The 27,529-nt window shown below is 41.2% G+C and overlaps 1 protein-coding gene across 1 annotated transcript in view; it reads left to right on the top strand.

The window, feature by feature from the left end:
- The first annotated feature begins 1,269 nt into the window (after nucleotides 1-1,269).
- The window catches only part of CASC5 (cancer susceptibility candidate 5), a 46,328-nt gene continuing 20,068 nt past the window's right edge, over nucleotides 1,270-27,529 (top strand). Inside the window, 14 exon segments of the mRNA XM_015415327.1 lie at nucleotides 1,270-1,309; nucleotides 5,333-5,363; nucleotides 6,394-6,453; nucleotides 7,780-7,841; nucleotides 11,464-11,510; nucleotides 11,642-11,681; nucleotides 12,352-12,389; nucleotides 13,732-13,784; nucleotides 14,549-19,636; nucleotides 21,340-21,462; nucleotides 23,850-23,912; nucleotides 24,039-24,137; nucleotides 25,816-25,931; nucleotides 26,927-27,017. Of these exon segments, the coding sequence (XP_015270813.1) occupies nucleotides 1,275-1,309; nucleotides 5,333-5,363; nucleotides 6,394-6,453; nucleotides 7,780-7,841; nucleotides 11,464-11,510; nucleotides 11,642-11,681; nucleotides 12,352-12,389; nucleotides 13,732-13,784; nucleotides 14,549-19,636; nucleotides 21,340-21,462; nucleotides 23,850-23,912; nucleotides 24,039-24,137; nucleotides 25,816-25,931; nucleotides 26,927-27,017 (5,946 nt within the window). The 5' untranslated portion in view covers nucleotides 1,270-1,274.

Here is a 27,529-nt window from a genome sequence, read left to right as displayed (position 1 = left end):
ACAGAAACCTCGCTTCTCTCCAAGCCTAAAAGAAACTGCTACTGCCAAATCTGTACTCCAACTATACTTTTATTTATACGGATATGCGGTCTGTCCTTCAGATAATAAATGCAGGGCGCACTTAGAACCAGAGCAGTCAAGAATAACAACTCTGAGAATCCCGCGGATTGCTTTCTCGAGTCTTTTCTATCCTAGCGCCCTACAATTGCGGCCGAGGCGGAGCAGGCCTCCCTGCTTGGAGGCCTCCATGTTGTACGGAAAGTGGACGCTGCCATGATGTACGAGCAACCAATAGACTAGTCTCATTTCTACTGCACTCGGCGAGCATGCGCGCGGGCGGTTAGTTTGAATTCTGTGGCGGCCCCCGCCGAGTTCAATGGCGGTGCTGAAACGCGGATGTGCCGGAGGTCGCGGGTTCTTTCAGCCGGAGGTTTTATAGCGGAGAACGTTGACGGGGGAGCGGAACCTCTGGCCGCCGCTTCGCTTGGACTGTGGTGTGAGTTACTGCGGGGCGGTTAGCCGGCGGCTCCTCCTCTGCGGCCTCCTCTTGCAGCCGCTGTCCTCGCCCCTCTAGACTTGTAGCCTAAATCGGGACATGGCTTTACGTTAATCCCGCCGCGGCTGCCGTTCTCCCCTCCCCTTGCAGTTGTTGCTGACCCGACCCTAATCCGAGCTCCGGTTTCTTTCTCGCACCCCTCTCCCCGGTCTGGCCAATGTTTACTCGGAAGTAAATCCCACTTCGCTCGCGGGCTTTACTCCCTAAGTCGTCGTGTGCACAAAATGTGGGTCGGAGAATGTTGTGGCATCGGGGGGAGGAGGCAGCAATTTTGCCGAAATTCCGCTCAAGTGGCAAGAATCGGCAATGCCATTTAAGACTTCAGTAGGCGGGGAGCGTCAAATTGTCAACGATTCCCTCCTATCCCCCGAAAAAAACCGGAGGGAGGTTCTAGCCTATCTTTTGCCTTGTCTTATCTGCTGCCCGATCCTTTGAATGATCACTGACTAAAGTTTGCAGCCGGGGAAAGGGGGGAATGTTAGAATCTTAAGAATTATGTTCCAAGTTTAAAATCTTAAAGAGCATTTATGGTTGAATTCCGAGGCTGGAAGGGGAGCTGTGTGGTAATCTGAATGAGTAATATGTCTCCGTTTACTCTATGAGGTCATTTGGGGGGAAAACAATAAGCCCCCAGGGAAAAAATGCTATGCTTTGTTGCTTTCGCACAATATTTTGAAATATTGATGTTGTGGCTATTGCAGAAAAACAGCCATCCAGAATGGACAGAATTTATGCAGAAATAAATGCAGAAGAGTAAGTTGAACTTCCATAAAATATGTTATTATGATGATGTGTTGTTGTTTTTTAAATTAAGCACTTATTTGCCCAGAAAACTGCCTCCCTCATTGGAAAATACAAGATCCTACATGTAGTATGTGACTAGTATGTATGTGACTAGAGATGTACATTTTTCTGGAACTGTTGAAGCTGTGGATAAAAAACATGGATGTCCTGGAAGGGAAGGAATTTTTGAGAGAAATTGAAATATATATAACACTGAACTGCACGCTGTGGAAGGTCAGTAGTTCAGCAGTTTGAGACCCGGGTGCCGCATGATGGAGTGAGCTCCCATCTCTAGTTCCAGCTCCTGCCAACCTAGCAGTTCAAAAGCAAGAAATTGCAAGTAGATAAATAGGTACCACTTCGGTGGGAAGGTAACAGCATTCCATGCGCCTTGGTGTTAAGTCATGCCGACCACATGACAACGAAACGTCTTCGGACAGCGCTGGCTCTTCGGCTTTGAAACGGAGATGAGCACCGCAACCCTAGAGTCGGATTGGACGGGCTTTCGAGCAAGGGAACCTTTACCTTAATATCCTTATAATGCCTAAACCAGTTTTAAGAACAGAACATAAATAATTTATATCTTAATATACAGATTGGTATACAAAGTTTAAAATTTGTGAAGCTTAAAAGTGACTTACTTAGTTCGTATGATAGTCAAACAAATAGCTGGGGCTGTGGGGTTCATTGCAAGCTGTTGCACCCTATGCTATCTAAGAACATCTAAGTTTTTGTGATCTCAGAAGCAGGGAAAAAGTTGAAAACAAACCATAAGTTGTATAGTAAACACAAAGAAATGTATTAGTTGAACTTCCAAAGTGTCTTTTATCTAGTTATGCATTAAGAATTGTCAATAGGTTTTATTTATTTATACCCCATGTGCTGACTCCAGTAAGCGTTAACTGTAGGCAGTAGTAGTTTGGTAAAACTGCTGTGTATCTTTAAGACTACTTGCACCTGGGAATTGTAGTTCTCAGTTAGGGGTCCCAGCAGCTTCCCTCTGACTGGCTCATTAGGGTAATTTCCTGAGCTCAGAGGCACAAAGATAGTTTTATTGCTCTTTTCCTGCTTCTTTTGTCTATCCTTACCGCATCTTTAAGCTCTCCTCACCGGTCATGTGTTGACTCATACCTAGAAGGCGTTGGCTTAGAGCAGCTTGCGCTGGACAGGACACCCCACCTTCCTCCCCAATGGGGACCCAAAGCAGTTTTCATCATTCTCCTTTCTTCTGTTTTATTCTCACAATAACCCTGTGAGGTAAATTAGTCTGAGAGAGTGGGACTGGCCCAAGGTCACCCAAGGACATGGTACAACTGAGGATTCAGGGTCTTCCAGATCCTAATCAACAGTCTTAGCCCCTGTACCCCACTAGCTCTTTGGGTTGGATGCTGAGTTGCACTTAACAGCCTTGCAAAAACTGATTTCTTTTATAGTGTATTATACGGTATTTCATATTAATTTGTGTGCATTGTTACATTTAAACATATCCTTGAAATTTTATGTCTAGAGCAGTGCTCCCTCTAAGCTGTGGAGTCTTGTGAGCAAAAAATCTACTTTGTGAGCTGCTGGCATAAAAGTTGTGAGTAGCGATTTGGCTACTGCATAAATTAATTTGCTCTGGAGCCATCCTTTCTGAGCTAAGACAAAAATTTGTGAGCCAGAGGCTAAAAAATTGTCAGCTAGCTCACACTAACTCAGTTTAGAGGGAACACTGGTCTACAGTATACACAGGAATTATCATTATCTACAGTTAAAGATTGTTACAGAAACACCTTCACCACAGTTAGAAAGCATTTTGAGTTAATAATATTTTGTCTTAAAACCATTTTGCTAATTGAGTATTCCCCTAAATTTCCAATTTTTCCAGAAAAATTGAAAAACATTCTGTAGAAAGAGGGCGGATGGCTAGTGGTAATTTTCCAGTGTATTTTCTGGGTCTTCCTGTCCGTGACTTATTGAACATATTGTAATGAGTTTGAGGTTAATATTTAATTTACACTCTGTGAATGTTCAGAGGTTAAGCTAAATGACTTGCCTAAGTAGAACAACGATTGTGGAATAGTCTATCTAGTTTGTATTCTGTCCTTTTGCTAAGGAGATTGGGAGATAGTCTTCTGATCTAAATGAAAGCACTGCAGTTCTTTGGGTGCTGGTTTGTGATATAGAGGTCCTGGTCACACGGGCCGGATATCGCGGAGGGGAGGCATGGCTAATTGCCCCAGAGGAAACTAACGCGCGGCCACCCGAGCACACATCCCGGTCGAGGTCCCGTGGTTAGGGGGGAGATGCCGACCAGACGGGTATCCTGCAGCGTGGCACAGAAGCCGTGCGATCACACTAGCAATCGCTCTTTGTGCGCATGCACTGTTGGGTGCTGTAGCGCAAGCTGCGGAGACGGGCGCCGGATGCCACATAAGCCCACCAGAAACGCGATCAGACGCCCGCTCTTGGCCCGCGGTTTCCGGAAACTAGTACCTCGGAGGTACTAGTTTTTTACTCCGCATCTTTGGCGGGAAGCCTTGGGTTAGCCACGAGAGCTCTACGCTTCCCAGATGTTGCGGTGTGATCGTGCCCGGAAAATCCACCTACCATCCGTATTGTCAGCACGGCAAATGCCCCGTGTGACCGCAGCCAGAGAGAAGTTTTTGGAGAGACTGTGGAGAATGATTGAGAGGCAGGTAGAGATGTAAAATTTCCGGAAATTTTGAAGCTCGGAAAAAACCCCGTTTTTTTCCTTTTTTTTTCCTGGGAAAAACCCAGAAATTTTTGGAAAAATTGAAAAAAATGCTACATTAGCATTTCTTTTGTCATTTCTAGATTGAAAGTCATTCTGTTACTTTAGGAACATAAAATATGACTATGGACATTTTTACTTGGCATGAAATTATCACAACTAGCATATTACAAATATAGTGTATCCAAACAATTATTACAAACAGAATACCCAACCACATGCAAAAACAAAACTGAAACTTTTTATTTTCTTCTGACAATCGCACCTCCTAAAGGAAGAAATGCATCTTGTTCTTGCATTGGAGAGTTCAGTTTGTAACCTAGGACTTGCTTGTCCTCAGTGCACAGAAATTAGATCAATCTGATACCATATATATATATATATTAGAAATGATTTGGAAAATATTTGAACACCTTGTCTTAAAATATTTTATTAATCATGTTAAAATAAAACGTTCCGTAATCAAAAAAAATTCTTTTCTTTTCTTTTTTCAATTTTTCAATTTTTCCGGAAAAAAACAAAAAAGGCTTCAGGAAAAAAAAGGTTCCCCCCCCCCGAATTTTTCCGGTTTTTTTTCCGGGCCTCCACATCTCTAGAGGCAGGGGCCATTGCTGTGAGAGTTGCTGGAGCACATAAACAGTGCTTGATATGTCTCACTGGAGAACTGATGTGGTATAATGGATCTGTTGCCCTGTAGGTGTGCCTTCATGCCTCCTTTTGTGCTCTACCTATATACTTGTAGGCAATGTTCCCTCTAAGCTGTGGAGTCCTGTGAGCAGAAATTCTACTTTGTGAGCTACTGACATTAACGTTGTGAGCAGGTAGTTTGGCTGCTGCATCTGGAGCCATCTTTCCTGAGCTAAGACAAAAATGTGTGAGCTGGAGGCTAAAAAACTGTGAGCTAGCTCACACTAACTCAGCTTAGAGGGAACACTGCTTGTAGGTAAAGCAGATGTTGCAAGGGAACTATAAGTTTCTGACATTCTTTTCTTCCAAGAAGACCAACCTGGACAATTATTGGATTTTCGCACGGTTCTGAAAAGTATGTTTTTAATGTGGTATTGTTTGAGAAGACATATAGCATAATAAATGTGCAATGTCAGAAAATTCTGGCAGAATAAATTACATTTAAGCCTTTTATTTTACTTTTTGCATGCTGATTGCTTTTTTATTATAAATTACTGTGTTGGACAAGTATTAATGAGGAATAGATGGGATCCTTTATCTTGTACATTGAGTTCTTCTTTGTTTGTCTTTAGTGACCACACAATTAAAAGAAGGATTTCATCCGTAAGTATGAGACAAAGGTCTATTTTTTTTCTGTTGAAGAGATAGGTGGTAATCATTTCATTTACATAAAGAGAAATGTTAGTGCAAAGCTAAAATGCTAAAGAAAATGTTATGCTGTTCATTAGTGTGCGCGTAAAGTGCCATGATCTGTGTAGAGGCCCTGGCCTTTCTTGTTGGTCTCCAGTCCTGGTTCTAATCCTGGCTGACCCCTGCTGAGCTACCAAGATCTGGCTTTCCTGGGCCATCCAGGTCAGGGCTGTTTATTAATACCTGTATGGACATAATAAAATGGTATCCCTTTAATGAGAGACCTAGCATGGTATCTATTGTGGTGTGCAGGTTCTTCTTGTTGGAGAAACAGATCTTTGTCTTGCTAGCTAGAATATTTCAGAGTGGCATAAACAAAATGGCTTATCAAGACATGCTTATTACCAATAAAATGTCATTTTTTGCTGTTGTCTTGAGTTGAAAAATTGGGGAGAACTTTGTGACACGGAGTGCATTTTGCTATTACAAGGACTTGCTGATCTGAAATTTGTATGTTGCAAGATAAGTATTTTAAATAAATAAAATAATTACAATTATATCTGACCTTTCCGTAATGCTCAAGGTGGCTCTTGATAATTGGCTTTTTAAAGCCTGTGTTTATATCTGTATTATTCAATTACCGTACATACTGTCTTTTTAAGCCAAATGCCCTCAACTTTAAAGTGCATTGTTAAAACATTGCATATTCTGCTTTACAACCAGCAGTTTCAAACCAATAATTCAAGAGATTTTTCTTAATTAATCTGCAGATTTAATTTAGTCAGTGATTCAAAGGAGCCATTTATGTGCAGGCAAGAGTATAATCTGTGGCAACCATATTTTTTCCTGGGGTTCTTACTATTGCAGCTGCCCTGTCAGCAAAGCAAGCCAATGACAGCTATAGAAGAGACTACTTAGTTAAAAAAAGTGACCATTAAAAAAAAGAAAAGAATTGGTGGCGCTGCAGGAATTTTCATCTCAGCTCTGCATATTTTCTTTTTAGATTTTAAAAGCCCCCCGAACTCCTCTTCGTGACCTAGGGAGCGGAAATGAGGTAATTCAGGTAAATATCAAACCTTTACTATGTAAGTATTTTAAAAATTAGGCTGGCCTCCAGTCGATGTCAGTACCTGCAACATCCGTCTTAGAATATCTATAGTGGAATCAATATAAGTCAAAATAATTTCTTGATGCATTTATATAGAAACAAGCCTAACTTAAATCACTAGGACTGACTGGTGTTTGGAATCAGATGGTAATACTGCACAGATATTTTCTATAAGGGTTAATCCATATTACTTTTCAGCTTGTATTGTCTATATCAGATAAGATTTCTTGAGCTACATTGTGCGTCTTCCTTATCACAATAGATTTTACTTCTATGGGAAGAGACTGCAGAACTTTAAATTATTTGTGATTTGACTGTTTTTCACTTGAAAACCTTTGTCCTTAGAAAATATAAAACATGCAGGATCACTGCTGTTTGGGTCACCTGCAGGGGGACTGAGTGGTGGTATTTGACTGAAAATAAAGTTCCAGATTGTGGTGAAATGGCTTTCACCCCAGAAGTTTAGTATGCAAGTTCACAGTTCCACAGGGTAATTGCTGGATTTTAACTCTGTGTAGGCACAGAGGCTGTATGGTGCTCCTTGCTGGATAGCAGGAGGAAACCTGAGAAACAAGTTGGTATGAGTCACCTCCCAATGCAGAAGATCCATGTCTGTGAGTGCCATTATGCTCACTTTTCACTAGATCCAATCAATTTCGTTAAAGCTGTTTTATCTCTTCCAAGTATGGTTGACTGTTTTGCTCCTGATAGCCACCTTTAGACACAGGTTGTTCTAACTGTTCATTAACTCCATTTTGAACAAATTTGATTTTCTTGCCAAATTAGTTTCTGTCATAATGAAAAAACTATATGTTCTCTATAAGCCAGCAAGACTGGGTTACTTAGCTTCCAAAGAAGTGTTGTGGTCCTAGGTTTTGTCCTCAGCTGTTTATCTGTACAGAGTTGTGTACAGAAACGGATGGTAGTATGTAGTGGGAAGGCAATGAAAGCCGGTACGGACACATAAAGGAGCCTTTTTGGTAGGAATGGGAGGAACCCCCTATACATGTTATGGTGATCTCACCCTCCTCCCTCTCTCAAACCCTCGTTCTGTGTCCTTTCTTTCTTAACCCTTGACAGTCCATCACACATGTCTACACAAAATGCATGTACTATGCTGTTATAACTTTTCCTGGCTAGTGCTTAATGTATAAAGAAGGCTTGATGATGATGAGTAGTATTCATAATGCTGTTTATTTTTCTGTCCTATATATACTTATTGGAAGTTATCATATAAAATAATTGCTGTCTATGGGCCTGATTTCTGTGTTGTGTGTTTAGGATTGTGATGTTGAAAAACGTCAGAGAAATTCCCGGCGTGTCAGTTTTGCAGATACAATAAGGTGAGCTTGTTTTTTCAAGTGCACATCTATAAAATGCTAGTTTGTGCAGGATTCTTCAGACAAAAAGTTGCCAACATTAGAAGTTTGTTTTAAATACATTCAAATATTATAAATACATATAATGAGTTTCGCAGGTCTTCAATACACAATGAATTGTAGTGCTCCATTATGGCTTTGATAAGATTCGCTATTCAACTAAGCATTTGCTGATTATGGTTTCTGTTTCTCTTTTTCCACCTGGGGCAGAGAGAAAGATATTCCTATGCTGAGTCTGAACAGGCAGTTTGAATTATTTACAAACTGGCTTAATTGACTTTTAACCCTAGTCATGGCTCTTTTAGTAGAAAAAGCCCAGCAGGAACTCATTAGCATAATAGGCCACACCCAACAGCAGAAACTCATTAGCATATTAGGCCACACCCCTGACAGCACAGATCTGCCCTCACAGAGGAAGGAGAGCTTGTACCTAAAAAAACCTTGGTCTTAAAGGTGCCACTGGACTCTTTTGGATTGCTAGCTATGGGGGGGGGGAACATGCAAATCTGCGCAGAAAGAGAGAGAGAGAGAAGGAATGGAGAGAAAGAAAGAGAAGGAAAGAAGCAGGAAAAGGGGGAGAGAAGGAAAGAAGGAGGGATAGAAAGAAAGAGAGAAAGAAAAAAGGGGCCACCGAACTGTTTTGGATTGCTAGCTGGGGGACTGAGTGTGAGCTGTGCAGAGAGAGAGAGAAAGAGAGAGAGAAGGAAAGGAGGGAAAGAAAGAGAGAAGAAAAAAGGAGAGAAAGAAAGAGAGAGAGAGAGAAGGAAAGAAGGATTAGTTCCGCTTGGCTCAAGCTCATTATGACTTGGCAACTAAGAAGGGCTGTGGATCCACAAGGGTTAAGCTGACACTAAATATTATGAAAATACAAAATTTATTCAGGTGTACACATTTTAAAACCGGAACGCCCAAAGGGCCTTCCTCAGTGGTCACAATTCCAATTACAAATTTGACATACATTCAAAAAAAATTTGTACAGGATGGAGTGACATACATTCAATTCACGCAATTATTGGTGGACTTTAAGAACCGGAGGCCTATCTTATATAATAATAATAATAATAAACAAATACATAAGTATTTAGGAAACAACATCTGGCCTTATACTGCATATGTATGTAACATCTTATGTTAAAAAAATTTTTTTTTGAATCTATGTCAAATTTGTAATTGGAATTGTGACCACTGAGGAAGGCCCTTTGGGGGGCCGAAACGCATTTGGTTCAGTTGCACGGCACTAACCCATCTATGTATGAATGTTGAGAAGTTTTTTATGTCTGAATGGTATATTTTAATGAGTCTAAGTTTTAAAATGTGTACACCTGAATAAGTAGTAGTAGCACTCTGGCGCGCCCCGGCTCCAAAAGAACCCGGTGATAACCAATGCATAAATTTGAGCTACTAGCTAGTGCTTAAAATGACTGACAGTATTCTAGGTGCCAGAGGAAAGGTGTACATTAGGGTAGTCTATGTTCTCCTTTGTTAAATACTGATATTAAATGCTGTTGGGTTGTAATTAATCAGTGGTGACATATTTCCCCTATGCAAGAGGCTCCTTTCACTAGATAAGCCTCTTATGTCAGATGAAGGCTCGTTATACCAGAGGGATGCGCTGTCATTAGTTAAGTACAGTGGTAGGCTACAAACTAGTATATCAGCTAAATGGATGTTGCTTTGGATCCACTGGAGCTTTTCTGTGGGTGGAAAGATTTCTGTTCCTGGAGTATGACTTTCTTTCCCCCGCACTGGAGCCCCAAATTGATGTTCCTGGAGCAACAGTTGAAGAGGAGTTCTAGGGCGCAGTGTATGTGCATTGTGTAAGAAAGTCTCACTCTGCAGGCACCCACAGAAGAGCTCCTGTGGATAGGGATGGGCACAAATCTCGTCAGTAACCTAAATTTGTCACGAAAATCATCAGCCAAGGGTCATGCGATTGCACCTGCAATAAATGTCTAACGAGCCTCCATGGTTTTCACGGAGGTTTGTGTGGTTTGTTTTGGCGGTTCGTGCGGCAGACACACTGAATCATCAAAGGTACAGGGGGAGATGGACTTCTCAGCCCTAGAAACACCACACTTCATCATGGTTTTCCAACTTTCCACCGTCCTCCAGTGCTAGCCCTTCTCCCCCTTTTGCACTTTGAGCCCTAGGATCCTCGACGTCAGTGCCTCTGGGCACTCACCTGCCAGGCTTGGCATCATCAGCTGCCCATCCCAAGCCTTTCCCTCGTCTTGGTTTTTCAACTTTCCCCCCCCCTCCTGTTCTCCCCCCCCCCCCCCGTCCTCTAGCTTGCAGGGAGGCTGTTTGACACACTCCTGAACCTGCAGCTGTGATTTCCCCAGAGAGCACTTTCTTGGGGGCACCTGCTTTGGGGGGCTGTAACTTGGCCCTCCCTAAATCCAGTCCTCACCAAACTTGAGAGCAGGTAGAGGAGAGTCATCTGGAGACTCGCTGCAAGTTTGGCATCTCTAGCCCGCAGGGAGGGCTGCTCTACCACACCACAGACATCATGAAACGAGAAGGCTTATGAAGGTTCGTGGTTCATGTTGTCCCACGTACGGAAACGAACCTCGATTTTGCCGGTTCATGCCCATCCCTACCTGTGAATTCAGGTCATTTCAGTCACCTATATGAGACATGTGCCCTTGATTACATATGCTAGGGGTCCCCAACCTTTTTGAGCCTATGGGTACCCTTGGAATTCTGACACAGCGCAGTGGGTGCAGTCACAAAACAGTTGCCGCAAAATTGTTTTCGCAAGAGGTGGAGCCAGCCACAAAAAGGCTGCAGCTGCTGCTTACATTTAGTCACACAGTGAAGATCCAGAAACCTTCCTGGGCAAAACCCACACCTGGCCCCACCCACTTAATAAAACACTTGATGGGCACCGTGGCACCCATGGGCACCATGTTGGGGACCCTTGGCATAGGCTGATGATATAGCCCTATTGTTGTTTCCAAGCAGGGCTAAGACAGCTTTTAAGGAATTTTAGATCCTTGGTGAAAAGGATTTTTTTAAAAAAGCAAAGGAAAATATCATGGCATCCAGTGGACTTCCAAGCCTCATAAGTATCATTGTGACATTTGATGGTGCCATCACCCTAGGCCTCAAGACAGCACTTGTGAATTCTTGCCCACCAGCATCACATTTAAATCAACCCATGCTTTCATTCCAATGGATGCTTGTTCCTAAGTAATGGTTTTATGACTGCTTTGAAGACCGCCAAAACCACAATTTTGAATGAATTTCAGTTGCAAAGACACTGGCTATGTTGGAAATGTGATAGAAATGCTTAGCCAATGTGATTTTTCTTAAATATGTTTTCAATATAGCATCATGATACTGTACAATTAAAAGTTAAGCCCAGGATCTGTAGTCTTAGAATGCAGGATGATTTGACTGAAAAATCTGGCTTCTTAATTTTCTCTCTTGTGTAATGGGAGAGGGGTACTAGGTGACTTGCATGGTGATGTTTAAATAATGCCCACTGTCAGGATGAAATAATTTGATGGTAGAGAGTTTGTGTGTGTGCTCATAAACAATTCCCCCGCCCCCAAGCTGTTAAACCTATTTGTGCGTTTTTTAGGGTTTTTCCAACAGATCTTCAAACAAATACCGAGTCAGATCATTTAGGTAAGATCTCGTGTTTCTAGTTGCATTTAGTTGACCAGGAATAATACATGAAGCCTTTTTACATGCACTGCTGTAATAAATGTGTGCCATAATACTGATGCTTTTCACAGTATTTGGTTTTCTAATTTTAGAGGAAACAGCAGAAGCAAGGCATCAGGAACCACTTAATCAGTAAGTTTTGAATAAATTCCCTGACTGAACAAATATTCTGATTTTAAATGGTCCCAACTTGATCTTAAACTAAATGATATTACCACCAGTGTTGATTAATGCTTAATGCAGTGTTCTCCATATTTCATTGTTTCAGCCACCAAGGTTTATTTCTAGCATAGTCTCAGATGGTAATTGGTAGCATCTTCTGACAGCAGGTAATTCTGTTGTATCTCTGTGCTCCAATCAGAGCCAGTGCAGAGGTGTAGCAGAATTAATCCCCAGAAGAAGGCCTAGAGCAGGAAGTCCTGTAGAGATGCTATGGACAGCCTCATCTGGCATTTGAGTATTTCAAAGCTACAGCAACCTTTAAGTGTTTATTCCTCATTGTGTTCTAGAAGAATGCCCCCATGTATAGTTTAGGAATTATTAGACCTACAGTATAGGAAGGTTAATTAAAGGCTTTTAGAGTTGGTAGGGAAATTACTGATTGTTTCAGCAAGTATTTAATTTCACTGTAATATTTGCAAAGCTGTCATCGTTCTAAAAAGTATCCCTTCTGCTATTGAGAGTTTAGGTTACATAGCAGTAGATCCAATTCAGTTTTCTATTAATGCTCACTTTTGCTGCTGAAGTGATCTTTGTAATATATTAAATTGCAACAATTGTGGTTGTTGGGTTTTTTTTAAAGAAAAGAAAATCCAGAGACTGTCCAATGTGAGATCACTGGTAAGTATAGAGATGAATTGTTCTTGTTAAACTGTATGTTTGAACAGTCTTTGAAAAATGTTAAGCAATTTCTAAGTAATAAGACTTTGTTCTGAAACATTCTACCTAAAAATAATTATTGCTACAAGTAATCTGTATTTTACTGTGCTTGTGCCAGTATATCCTCTGATCCTGAGTAGCACAGATCATATGGTGGCATGGAATGTTCAGTTGCTCAGGAAACGAAAACATTTTCAGTCACATTAAGGAAAATTGTCAGTATGCCTGAAATATAATCCTTAACACAGGAAGGCAAAGGACTAGCAAGAGGTCATCAGCAACAGGAAAGTTGACAAGGAGCCCAGAAGGAAAGGTACAAAGTAGGCATCAGACTCACAAAGGAACCCAAAGGGAGGTTAGATGTAGAGGGGAAATGTCAGAGTGCCCAAGAAATTGAGGTGGCAAGAGGGTAATTACAGAAAGCTCTGCAGACACGTCACTGGCTCAGCACTTGAAACTGGGAGGACTCAGTTCTGTTGGAGGGTAGAACAATGCTAGGAAGGTTGGTCAAGACAGAAGGCGGCTGACGGAATTGAAACAAAGCAGGAAGTTATCTGAGAAACAGGATCTTGAGAAAACAATCAGCAAGAAAGTCATGGAACTAAAGAGGAGAAGAGCCAATGAGACAGTAGGACTGGTGCAAAAACATCTACCTGTCTCTACACCCCATTTATTTATTTCTTTATTTATTAGATTTATAGCCCGCCCTCCCCGCAAGTGGGCTCTGGGCGGCTCACAGATAGGGCATATATGCCAATAGTTAAAACAAGTAAAAACGAGATAAAACAATCAATCAATTACAACAATACAAAGTGCTCAAGATGTTTCAGGAAAGTCTTCAGTAACAAGATGGCTTCCTGGGGATAGCAGTCCCAGTTCAGTGGTATCAGATCCACGCAGCACTGTAGTTCATTTAACACAGGGCCATCTCACCCCCCACTGTTACCCAACTCAGTTGGTGGAAGTAGTGGCGGCTCCTACTCAAAGGCCCGGTGGAAGAGCTCCGTCTTGCAGGCCCTGTGGAACTGCACAAGGTCCCGCAGGGCCCGGATCTCCTCCAGGAGCTCATTCCACCAGGTAGGAGCCGCCACCGAAAAAGCCCCGGCCCTGGTAGCAGCATACCTGGCCTCTTTGGGGCCTGGAATCACAAACCCATGTGTGCTGTTGGCAGGAAGGAAGTAAATAGGCAGTGGTTGCAGTTAGCTAGCCAGTCAGTTTGAAGGCTGCAAGCTCCTTGTTTCAAAATCTCTAGACTAACAGTGGTGACTGGAAATTAACCTTTTCCTTATCTTTTTTCTAAAAGGGATGAACACTTTACTTCATGCCCCAATCCAGACACCTTTGCAAGAAATAGAGGTAAAAATACAGAACTTTCTTACACTCAAAGAATATTTTAAACAAGAGGCATAAACACAAAGATACATGAGCAAGGGGGAAATCACTCCTTCACCTCCTCTTGCTTTCATTTCACTCTCCACTGGCTTTTTCTCGGTTTTCACTCACTTCGCTTCCCCTCTTACTCCCCAACTACTGAAGCCTTCTCCTCTCTGGTCTTGCCTTGCCACTTTTCAGCCCACTTCTGTCCTAAATTCTGCAAAATTCACCTCTCTCTCTCTCCCCCCCCCCCCCCCCCCCCCCCCCCCCCCCCCCGTGTCTCCTGTGCGTAGAATGAGAGCACTGTCTTGGAACATATGATGCCATTTGTCTCTCTTTCACTTCAAACTCCATCTCTCATGAAGCCTTTGTCATAACCTCTTGTTCATCATCTTCTACTGAAGCTAAACCTAAATATTTAAACTGAATTATATATATTTTACTCGTATTTACTCTCCCTTCCATCTTTCTCCTCTGTATGAAATTTTAGATTAAAAGCTCCTCCCAGCAGAAACCAGTATCTTTTGGTCTATAAAGTCCCATGCTTTGGTTGAAGTACCACTGGACCAGTATTATTGGTTGCTTTTCATCTACTTTTTGGATTTCAGAAGTTTTCATTTAAATGTGTGGATGATTGTTGTTTTTTTTAAAGTCAGAAGTTCCTTTGTTTGTAAAACCCTGGTAAAATGTAATTTCCAATGTGATATTTTGAAATGTCAATAATTGTTAATTCTGTTTTATTACAGTGCCATGATATAAACTCTGGTCAAGAATTGAACAAAATGAACAGAACACTTCTCTTTTCAGAAGAAAATGAAATGGATATGACAGCTGGTCACACTGTAATGATTACGCATGATATTGGGATCTATGAAGAAACTAACAAGGCTAGGAAAAGAGATGTCAAATCATTTTTGGCTGAGTTAAAGCTGAATAAGAAAAATTCAGAAATGAATGAGAACAGCTTCATCAGTGGCCCTATAAAAGGGAATGAGATTTATCTGCCTCAACAAAAGACAAATGTTGGTAACAGACAGAAAATTAAATTTGATGACTTTTTCAAAAGCTTGAAATCAACTGAACCCTTTCCCACTCCTGCTGCTGAAGTATCTTTTTTGCCTTCAGAGGTCCCAGAAAGAAAACTGTGCCCTTCAGAGGTGAATGCATCTTTCCACTTGCAAGGGAAAAGCAACATCACGAACATCTTTGGGGGACTTGATATTAACACAGCTGTTACACAGTATTGCTTATCTAATGAGACTACTGCACTGCCTACTTGTCATGCTTCAGAGCAAACAGGACATGGGATGGTTACTCTGCATTGTGGAGATGAAAGCATGGGCATGACTGTTGCCAGTACAGAAGTTTTGCCAGCTGGACTTGGCTCACTTACTGTAGCAAAACAACATCAGAACTTTGAAAGTGATTACTCAGTTTCTAATGACAGCTACAGATCAAAGCCTTCTAGTCATCCCCCTGGTATTCAACAGCACCCAGCTATGTGTATTAATAAAACAACTGTAAACAATGGAGAAATGGGTGTTTCCGAAAAACATGGTGTCAAGTTGATAAGTAGAGATGGCTCACTGCCCTCTAATCAAGGAATATCTGCAACCCAAGGTTTTTTTGGATCAATGCCACTTCTTGATGGTAATAAAAGTACTGTTTCTTCTAGCATCTGTTCAGATATGGAAATTACTAGAAATTGCACAGGTTTCATTTATGATGCTAATTCTAAGGAAATTAGCAAACTTGCTCATAGAACCTGTGAAAAACAGAGCAAGACTGTCTCTAGACTAATGGAAAGAACTGTTTTTGGAGCCAGTAATATGAACACCACAGAGAATCAAGCTTCTACAAATGCCAATATGAATGGCATTCCTCATTCCATCCTGTACAATGAAATGGCTTCCTCAAAGCAAGAGGCTGTTTATGGAAATAAGGAGCTGCAAAATTTAAGTATAAAACCTTTTTCTTGGTCATCCTCCCATCTTGAGAGGAAAGAAGACACTCTGCTTGTATCATTACCAAGTGACAAGTCAGCAGTCTTCTCTGGAAAAGGCATAGATTTAAGTAGAACTCACGTTGCCAAGAGTGATGCAAAGCAAGGACAATGTCAATTTCTTCTGTCTGATGACAAGGCAGCCTTTGCTGAACTGAGTGGTACAACAGCCATAAACTATAAAGCTAATAGAAAAAGTGACTGTTCAAACAATAGAGTGCCTCCAGTTCCTGCAGACAAAACTGTTATGTTTACAATCAGTGAAGACATGGAACTAACTAAACCCACAGCATCCCTAATAGATAAATCTCTGAAAACTTCTGGATTTTACAAGAAACCACAGGAAGAAACAAGACCTGGTAACTATAAGGTAGCTGGACCAGCTACTGACAAGACTGTTGTATTTTCCCTTGAAGACAATGAAATGGATATTACCAGGAGCTGTACAGTGGCAGTAAACTATAACTTTATGCAGCATTGTGAGAGAGATCCTCCAGTATTTCCCTTACAGCCTGTTGATAAGACTGTTGTTTATACATCGCATGGACATACCGATATGGACATAACTAAACTGAACACATATGTAAAAGACCAGTCTCTTGGAAATTCTGGTGCCCAGGCTGTGCACAAACTAGATTACAAGGTTGATAGAATACCTCCCACTGGATCAGCCAGAGACAAGACTGTTGTATTTTCTCTTAATGATGAGAATGAAATGGAAATTACCAGGAGCCATACAGTGGCATTAAACCATGGCGATGCCCCTCAAGGTGCCAACATCCCCATTGCAATGTATGTGCCTCCAGATAAAACTTTAATGTTTACATTTAGTGAGGATATGGAGATAACTAGGCCTGTTGCAGGGGCAATAGATAAATCTCTGAAAAGTGTAACTGGTTCTTTTGCTGTACCACAGCAAGGTACAGGAACTGGAAAGAAAAGAATAACAGGGATAGCTAGTGACAAGACTGTCGTATTTTCCCTTGGTGAAGACAATGAAATGGATATTACTAAGAGCTGCACCGTAGCAGTAAACCATAATTTTATGCCACACGAGACAGTCTCTCAAGTATTGCCCTTAAAACCTATTGATAACACTGTTTATGTATCAAATAATAACATGGACAGGAGTAAGCCAATTTCATGCATGACAAATCGGTCACTGGAGAATGCTGGTGCCCAAGCTGTGCACAACCTAGATCATGAGACTGATGGAAGAACTCCCATTGGATCAACCAGAGACAAGACTGTTGAATTCCCTCTTACTGAAGACAATGAAATGGAAATTACCAGGAGTCATACAGTGGCAGTTAATCATGATACTATCCAACAGATTGGGGGAGCTCCTCAAGCACCCTCCCCATTTCCTACAGAGAAATCCTGTGTATTTGTACGTAACAGTAACATAGCAGTAAGTAAATCTACAAGTTTTATTCCTGCAAACAAGACAGTGATGCTTAGTCACCATGACATAGAAATAACTAAACCCACAGAACATGTAACAGATTTATCTCAGAAAAATAAAGAAAAAGAAACTGAGAAGGTAATCCTACCAGGATTTGTCGAGGAAGAAACAGTTAAATTTTTCCTACATGAAGACAATGAAATGGAGATTACTAAGAGGTTTACAGTTGCGGTAAACCATGATATCCAATGTATGGAAGGAGCATCCCAAGAAATCTCCCTGATTCCTGCAGAGAAAACCAAGGTGTCTGGACATAATAGTAACATGGCCACCAGTGTTGTTCCTGCAAATAAAAATTTGATGTGGATGCATAGTAATGACATGGAAATAACAGAACCCTTAATAGATATGTCACTGAAAAATACCAATTCTAAAGCTTTGCCACGAAACGAAAAGGAAACTAACAAGGCAATGCTATCTGCGCGAGTCAAAGGTAATGCTATTACTGTTAAGCTGCATGATAATGAAATGGAGATTACTAAATGCCACACGGTCGAAGGGAACCATGATACCTTTTCTCAGTATGAAAGAAGACCTCCAGTGCAATTTTATCAGGATAGTATAGACATTACAGGATCTCATGATAATGTGAAAAATATGCATGCAAATATAAGGAAACTGGGAATGGAATCTAAATGGGAAGTGCCCTCAAACCAAACATTGGCATTAGCTACTGTTGATAATATGGAGAGTGCTAAAAAGCATACAATGTTGATGAATAACAAAACAGTTCAGCATCATCCATCAGTTAGGAAAGCTGGGCTCCTAATTCCTCTCAATAAAAATAGTGTGTTCACATGTTACCAGGATGGCAAAGAAATTAATAAATTGCTTCCTAATGCTACTGCTGATCAGATCTTGGAAGAGAAACATGCACTAAATAAAAACATAAAGCAGGAATCAGGTAACATGTCATTTTTTACTAGTCATGGAATAACACAAGATATAGACATTACTAGAAACCATACAGTTAATATTTATGGTCCCGATTGTTATGTGCAAAATCCTGAAAAACAGGTACTGCACTCGGTCACAAAATCAAGAGAAAAGACAATTGCAATTTCAGATGGTGAGACCATGGAGATAACTAGAAACCACACAATTGGAATTGAGTTTATGAATACAAATAATTGTAATAATGAACTCAGCTCTTGTTCCCAGACTGAATCTGGCTCAAAATTTTCTCCTTTGGTTGTCCCAAATGAAAAGGCATTGGACATTACTAAAACTGACAAACATATGCCTGAAATGTCAATTTCATCTTCTAATATGGGACTATCTGTAAATAAGGTCAATACACAGAATTTGTTGAGAATCCAAGACAACCAGCTGGAATCCCATGCATCTAGAATTAATAATCTTGCAGAAGTTGCTGCAAATTATGCACTCTGTTGTGAAGAAAATGAATGCTTGTTGCCAGTTGAAATGCTAGTTCAAAATCCAGAGTTCTGCGGTGAAACTACTCTTAATTTGAACGCGGAGAGAATGTGCATGTTACTTACTGAAAGTGAGACCTCAAAAGATTATCCAGGAAAAATATTTCTATCAAGACATGAAAGTAACCCCAATGGAGTTACAGGAGGTCTGCCAGTTGTGGACACAGCAACTAACATAGACTTGTGTCATGTTACAAAAGATTGTCAAACTAATTTGGATCTTCCCATCAATAACTTCTGCTCAGAAGAAGACCCAGTCCTTCAGTCTAAACTACCTAGTATTGTTAATGATTGTTCAAAGCTAGAGAGGAAGTCAGAGTTTGGCTTAATATCTCAAAATGGTAGGCTCAGTCTTGGAGAAGAGCTAATGAAGCCAAAAAATCCTTTGGAGTTAACAGAAGGTATTGGAATAGAATCCAGTAATTCTGTAGTTTCAGATGAACTGAAAAATAAGTCTTTTACAGAGGGTGATCCTTTCCATGTACCCTTCAATGTTATGCAAAAGGATAACTGTCAAATGAAAAAGTTACCCCTGGGTATCTTTCCACCAAAACTGCCAAACAAACGAAAAACCACCATTTCTAATGTAGAAGACATTGGTGGAAGAAGAAAACTTCAAGATTCAGAAAACTCTCTGCTTGTTAAGAAATCCTCAGATAAAATTACGCAACATTTGAGTCCATCATACTATATAAGTGAAGAATTACTTCCTCCGTGTGTAGAGGAAATGGATTTTAGTGAGCTTCTAAACAGTGAACTGCAGGAGAAAGTATGTGATATGGTGGATGAAAAAGAGACCACTGATAATGAAGGATGTCTAAAAGAAACTAATGGGCAAAAAAGAGTTCGGAATCAAGAGGGAGAAGAGCTTCAAAAAGAAAAGAAGCTCAAAGCTGATGAGCGCTGGAGTGATACCACAGAGCTAAAGCAGGTAGGTGTGTTGATTTTTTAAAATTAAATGCATAATATACTATAGGCCTGTAGGCAAGGGTCAGCATAAAGTGGATCAGCTTAGCCGAGCGGTTCCTTCGTCTCCAGAACTGCAATCTGAACAATCATTCCAGGGTTCAAGTCCCTGTTCGGGCGCCACATGAAGGAATCACAGGAGACAGTTCTCTTGAGGGGAGAGAAATCAGTCTGCCTCTCAAGGCAGCAAGTAGTTTATTTTATGCACACTCTGCTTCCCCCCTACCCACGTGCAGTGAGGTTGGGGCTCACGTACAGAAACCAGAGAAAACAGATATGTCTTAAAGATGCTTACATAGGTACAATAATTAACAAGCTACCTCCACAGGTACTACGGATGTGCAAAGGTCAAGACTGGATGGATCAGAGTTACTGATCCATCCAGATGTTTACAGAGTCTGGAAATATGGGCTCAAATCAGGATCGGCGTGCCTAATCACTGATCTTTGCCCACACTTTATGCTGACCCACTTTATGCTGACCCTTGCCTACATAGGCCCCTTGGGGATACAGCAGGACATTTTTTTCCCAAATGTGAACACTCTGTCCTCAGGTATTTTGCAGGGCAAATAATATGACTTGGGGGAATAAGAAGTCAAAAGGAACTGATATTACATGTATACTTCTAACATGCCCCAGCATTCATACCATTCTACATAACCAGTCCCAACGTAGCTTAATGGGAGTTTGACAATGTGGCCAGAGCACAGTGTTTGGTATGATGGTGTCATTAGAGCTTGGTTCTGAAAGGTCCTGGAATGCTCAGGACCAGCTCTCATGTCTGTTGGCAAAGGTGGTGCAGTGTTGTGGGCTGTGCGGGAATCACGACTTAGTCACAGGTATGGTAGTGAGGTGTAAGCTCTTTGTAAGACCATGGCCATTCTTGCTAAGTCTATAAAATTAGCTTCTCATCAGTATAGAGAAGTGAATTGAATTTAGGAGCTCAGATCCACCAGAGCATTTCTGCAGTGCCATGGGTATAATATCCAACCATTGTACTGGACTATAAGAGTAGTGAATACAATTAAATAAATTGTACCTGCTAGTCCACTTGGCTCATTTATATCAAGTATTTGTTATTTTAAAACTTTTCTGTCTCCCCTTGGGTGTTGGGATTACTTAAGTAATGAATGAACATAGCTTCAAGTCAGTCAATAGCCTTATTCTGGGAGTTTTGAGAAACATGGCATACACAGTTGAACCTCGATTTCCCCCCCCCCCCCCCCAATTTTACATTGGCTTCTATTGTATGTTATATACTTAATATTTTTTCACAAGTAATCTAGTAAAATTAGGCTTGAAGGAATATACAGGTAACCAGATGCTATTTTTAGTGTTTTATTCTAATGAACATAGTTTAATTCTGTAACATGAGGTAGTTTGCAGGTCAGTTGCAGAAGCTGCCCTGAGCCCGTCCGCGGGTAGGGTGGGATATAAGTGTAAAGATTAAAAAAAAAAATTTTACATTGACTAGTGGCACTTGAAGGTTTGCTGTACTTAGAAAACTTCTGTGGTACAAGTAGCCTAGGGGGAAAAACTTCTTGTGATTACCTTCTTTGTGATCTTACTGTCTTGCATAATCTAAAAAACTGGTTCTTACGATGATCCACAGGCAAATTATTTCTCATCTCACTGACCTAATATGTATTGAATGATTATTATTTTCAGCCATTTCCCAGCATTGTAGTACCTAATGAAGAAACTCTTGAAGGCAAAAACACCCAAGACATGATGGCTTCAAATATGGAAAGGACACACGGCAGTAATGGCAGCTCTTTGGATTCAATTAAGGCTGATTCAGATCTAAGTAGTAAGAATTCTTTCTAAACTGATTATTTTAACTTCAGCTAATTCAGGAGGTAAAGGAACTGTACCGTGTTGTGTGTGAGACACACGTGTATGTGAGTGACGTAGGACAATGCTAATGAGGCACAAAGATCTCCATACTAGTAGTCTTTCTTGCCCTCTCTGATCAGTCCCTTCATAAAGGCATTATGGGAAAATAATGAGTTTGAAGATTGGAGTGACCCATGGGCATCAAGATAGCTTTCCCCTAAAACTCCCATCTCAGGCCTTGCTATAAATTTTTTGCAGGCATAAATTGTCAGGCTCCAAGTCTCTGGAGTAGACTGAAGGAAATGGAGGGGGAAATGGGAACCAGTCACTGAAGGAGGCAGTACCTTGAAAGGGCATATAAGAGAGGCTGTTCACTCCCCTGGGCTGCAGTGAGGTAGCTAGTGGGAGGAGCTGATGCCTCAGTACAAACTGTATTGACCTAAACAGGATCAGGTATTGAAGCAGAGTGAAGTCACGTTAGGCATAGTTTGGCACAGAGGCTTTAATGCCTCCTTTATTCCAACAGTCTGGCTACACTGATTGGTGGTTTATATTGCAACACACTCTGTGGGGGTCTGCTCTTGAAGACAACCCAGAATCTTCCAATTGATAGAAAACGCAGCAACTTACATGTGGGCTGGGGTGAACCAGTGGAGCATTTTACACCAGTTCTGAGAGTGGTGTTGTATTGATTATCTGTTTAGACTCAATACAAGGTACTGGTACTTACCTCTTAAAACACTTTATTTCCTGAGACTGTCATATCTTAGGGACTACTTCCTATATTAACCCAACTCATTAACATTTGCTTACTGTAGTATCTCCGAAGGAGATGAGAGCGGCCTCTACCAGTGTTCCCTCTAAGCTGAGTTAGTGTGAGCTAGCTCACAGCTTTTTAGCCTCCGGCTCACGTATTTTTGTCTTAGCTCAGGAAGGATGGCTCCAGAGCAAACAAATTTATGCAGTTGCCAAATCGCTCACTCACAACTTTAATGCCAGAAGCTCACAAAGTAGAATTTTTGCTCACAAGACTCCACAGCTTAGAGGGAACATTGCCCTCTACCCATTCCTGTGCTTTACCTGCAGTATTCTCAGTTTTGTAGTGCAGGCTTCCCTTTCCATCCTTTCTGCTTTTAGAAAAGATTGCAAGGTGGTGACGATGCTTTAGAGGACTGTCAGTTAATGGTGTCTAGAGTCAATTTTGTGGTAATTTTGTCGATTATGTGGATTGTGTATTTTAATCTATTTTAGTTGTTTCTGATTTTGTGTTTTTATGAGCCACTTTGGACCTGTCTAGTGTGTGAAAAAATGCACGTTAGAAATTTTAAAAATAAAAGAAATAAATGATGGTGAATATAATATTATTTTTGGCTAGCACACTTCATCTACTGCAGCGGTTTAGCTCCAGCAATCCCAAGAAGCCTGACAGGGCACGGTGGACATAGACATTTCCCATTTGCCCTCAGAAAATGGTAGCTGAAGAAGAGTGACTGTTTCAGATATGATGGTTCCAGTCAGTTTTACTGGATGATCTCAGACTAAAATTTTGAGATAATTGCTCTATATTCAGTATAAGGTAAAGGTTCCCTTGTTTGAAAGCCAGTCGAGTCCGACTCTAGGGTTGCGGTGCTCATCTCCATTTCAAAGCCAAAGAGCCAGCGCTGTCCGAAGACGTTTCCGTGGTCATGTGGCCGGCATGACTAAACACCAAGGCACATGGAACACTACTTACTCATTGTATCTATTACTCCATTCATTGTAGCTTCTTTGTAATTTTCAGGCCTCTTTAGTACAGGATGAGGGAGATGTGTTTGGTGGGTGACTTTCCTCACTGAGAAGGTCTCAGCAGGACTTGATCTAAACTTGCAGGGATCCCTAACCTTTCTGAGCCTATGGGCACTTTTGGAATTCTGACATAGGGTGGTGGGCGCAACTACAACATGGCTGTCCCAGGAGGCGGAAGTAGCCACAAAATGTCAGGGAATAAAGTTATGCTTAACTATAATAGTAACTCTTCAACATTTCAGGCATATGGTCTGTTTAACAGGATGCCTTTTAGAATGAACCCATTATTTAAAAATATATTATTGGGTACAAACAGCTTACCTGAGTCACACAGTGAAGACCCTTGTGCTGCAGTGGCAGATGCTGCTGAGGCAATATTTTAAAATAATCTGCTCAACCAGTCGGAGGTCCTGCTGGAAAAGCCTCATCCAGTCCCTCACACTCTCTACAAACATTTGATGGGCACCAGATTATATATTTTGGTGGGTATTCTATATATATTTAAGAGTGGGACACATTTTCTTGTTAATCATGCCTCCTTTTCTTTCCTAGTTCAGCGAAATAATGAAATAGAGGCTGAACGTCTTATGGACAGTATTTGTGAACAAAATTTGCAGGAGGTACGTAAGCGACTTAATAACCCTTAATTTCCTTCTCTAGGAAGAACTATATTGATGATTTTTGATGTAAATTCCCAAGTTTATTTGTATAAGCCTTCTTTGGGAATTTGAATTTTTCATTTTCAGAAATTGCGGGAAGGTTTTATCACAGTCGGGGAATTTTTTACACTTCTCCAAGTTCATATTCTCATACAGAAACCTCGCCAGAGCCTGCTCCCACCCAAAGTAAGTGTATAAATCTACATGTTTATCTCATATTTGGCACATAAATTTTTAATTTGCCTGAAAAACAGCTCAGCAATATAACCTTTTAATCTTCATCGTCTGTGTACAAGTCTCACATGGGAACTACAAAGGCCAGCCTGGAATATTCTAGAGCTCATTGGAGCATGAGATGTTCTTTCTTCTCCTGCTAACCATTTTCTCTAACTTCCAGTCATTTGAGATGTGGAGAGCAATGTTCCCTCTAAGCTAGCTCACAGTTTTTCAGCCTCCGACTCACATTTTTGTCTTAGCTCAGGAAGGATGGCTCCAGAGCAAACTAATTTATGCAGTGGCCGAATCACTCACTCCCGACTTTAATGCCAGTAGATCACAAAGTAGAATTTTTGCTCACAAGACTCCACAGCTTAAAGGGAGCATTGGTGGAGAGCATGCCTTATTTTTCTCTTTGCTGTTGTGGAGAGATTTAACAGAAAGGTCTGTTTGTTATGATGATAAAATGAAAGGACAGATTGGGCAGCCCTGACCTGGATAGCCCAGGCAAGCCCGATCTCATCAGATCTCGGAAGCCAAGCAGGGTTGACTCTGGCAAGTACTTAGATGGGAGACCTCCTTGAAATACCAGAGGCAGGAGGTGGGGGCAGGCCATATTCAGCCACCTCTCTGAATATCCTCCAGGCCCCAGTAGGGGTCAGTCACCAGATGTCACCATGACTTCCAGGTGCACACACAGTCCATCACCAGAGATTGCCATGACTTCCAGGTGCACACACACTCACATGCACATATAAAAAAACACACAATCCCCCCCCCCCCCCCAAACAACAAAAAAGGAAAACTTTTTTTAAAAAAAACCCCCAAACCCCCCCCCCCCCCCGAAAGGACAGATCAGGCAGATCTTCTTTACCTCCACTGGATTGTTTTCTTGATAAAAGCATATTGTAGGATAGCATAAGTTGAGTGCCCATTGCGAATCTGTGGCTAATCAGCCAGAGCTGAAGCATCTTCAGCTGCCTTTCTGAGGGGAGTTCCTGTGGTAGGTGCATGCAGGGCTGTTTCTGGTTCTCCTGCATTTATCAAGCATTACTCAACCGAAGTAATGTTCAGAAGGGAAACTGAAGTAGAAAAAATGGTTACCGAAGCTTATTTAGCAGCGAGCCTCACACGCCCACCATCTAATACAATGTTAGCTTGCTCATCTCTCATGTGGGACTGCCAAGAGAACACAATGAAGAAATCAGTGTTGTTCTTGCCTGTAACTAATGTCCATCTCATAAAGTGATCAACTGTGCTGTCCCACATCCCTCCCTATAGGCTCTGTAACAAAAATACCTGCAAAGTTTTGCTGCTGCTCAGAAGAATTTAGGAGTGAGATATATATCCTCATCCTCCTCATGTGACCCAAAAGTGAGAAAAATCATTAGAGTGAAAGGAGGTGCCAGTCATACTCCTATGAGCTCCATAATACTCTGCAGTCAGCCTGTTCATGGACAGTTCCTATTTCTTGTTGTGGTGGTTTGGGAGAGGCAAGCCACTGCACAATTTGATAAGCGGCTTATTATTTTTCCAGGATTGCTGCAACAAAACCAGTCACATTTAAGCTCTGTTGGTGCACACGCATCATGTTTTTGGATCTGAAATGCACAGAACCATGTTGGGTCTGCTTTTTTCTCTTCCCTAGTACACAGTCAATGCATCTCCTACCCCAGAAGATTTGATTCTCAGCAAGTATGTTTACCATCCCAAGTTGCAGATTTACAATGAAGATTGTCAAGCTCTCTCTGAGATAATAGAAGAGTAAGCTACTTGGAGTTTTTGTTAATGTGTCAGCATGTAACTGAAATCTGAAAGAGCTGCAGTATCATTGGCATTCAGAAGATTGCTATTGTCCATCAACAGTGTTTGTTTGATGTTACTTGCTGAGTTTTGCAAGTTCTTCTAAATATGCGTTGAGTTTTCCTATCCTTTGTAGACAGTAAGACAAGCCTAATCACTTTCCTGTAGTGACCTTTACCTTCATCCCTCCTTCCTGGTGCTGCTGATTTTCAAGAATATAGTAGAAACACCTGCCCATATCCATCAGCAAAACTCCCTTGTTAATTAACATTAATAAAATAATACAATGAAAGACGATTACTTCAGTGGTCAGACATTATCAGGTAGAAGCTTCTCTACAATGGCTTTGGTGTTTGCTTGTGCCTTTGGAGCAGAAGTGGAACAAAAGAGATGGTGTGGGTTTTAAGTTTTAGAAAGCTCAGTGACACCGAACGCCTGGAGGTCTGAGTAAATAGTAGCGAAATGTGTTGTAATATTGTAGATCTTTCTCCTTTTTTTACAGAAGAATATTTGAACTGTTAAGAAAAGCTTTTCCAAAAGGTTTGAATGGCCTTATGCAGATAAATATTTATATCAAGCCTTAAGCAAGGGGGTGGGAGTATCTAAATGTAGTGTGAGCTGCTATGTATTCATCCCGGGGCATTTAAACTCCCCCCCCCCCATCCTGCCTGAAAGCTGCTCTCAGGGCTTGTGGGGTGCTCCACAGTGCCTCCTGATTACAGCTCAAGAAGCTGTTGTCCAAACAAAACTGAAGGAAATCCAAATGCCTATTTTAGGGCTGTTTGGTGCAAATAATCTACAATTAGTACAGCAGGCCTTAATAGTTTTACAGAAAAGGTAATGAATATCGGAAAATACTTCAGGAATATACAGTCAGTTGAAAGCACGGTTTAAGTTACTTGATACTCTAAATCTGCAGACTCATTAAAAATATGCACTTTTTATTAATGTTTCAGACTCAAGTTGTGTGCTGATAACAAAGATAAACTTCTGGTGAATGTGCATAAAAGTCTGTGGGAAGTAATGAGAACCTGCTCTGATAAGGAGGTACGGGCATGTATTTGTGTAACTGTAGCTATTGAGGTGTCTTTACAGTGCTGCGATTTTTCATGTATTGTTTCATCTATATGTGGTTGTCCATCAGCTATTCTTTGAGCACTGCTTGTCTGCCCATGCATGCTGATTATTTTTAGAATTTCCGAGATATATTTTAAAAAAGAAATCTGTGTACATGTACAAAGACAGCTGAGCACTCTTATGCTAATATTTTTGGCTAGATGGGGGTAGGGTTGGAGAGCTTTAGGCTGGGATTCTGAAGTTGCAAGGAGCCATGCAATATCAGAAAAATGAGCAAAACCTATTGCCTATTGGTAGATATGATTGAAATACACATATTCAGCACTCCTTAAAGACGAGAAGGAACATTAGGAAAAGGACCAGCGAAAGACACTATGGAGCCAGCGTAATAGATAGGGATGGGCACGAACCCAAAAAAGGGCCCCGCCTGAGCCGATTTGGCGAGTTCAGTTCAGCAGGGACTGCCTTGGAAAAGACTTCCT

The sequence above is a fragment of the Gekko japonicus genome, unplaced genomic scaffold, assembly GCF_001447785.1.
Source record: "Gekko japonicus isolate JY-2015 unplaced genomic scaffold, Gekko_japonicus_V1.1 scaffold631, whole genome shotgun sequence".
In the NCBI taxonomy this organism is placed as follows: Eukaryota; Metazoa; Chordata; class Lepidosauria; order Squamata; family Gekkonidae; genus Gekko; species Gekko japonicus.
This window is presented reverse-complemented; position numbering and strand designations above follow the sequence as displayed.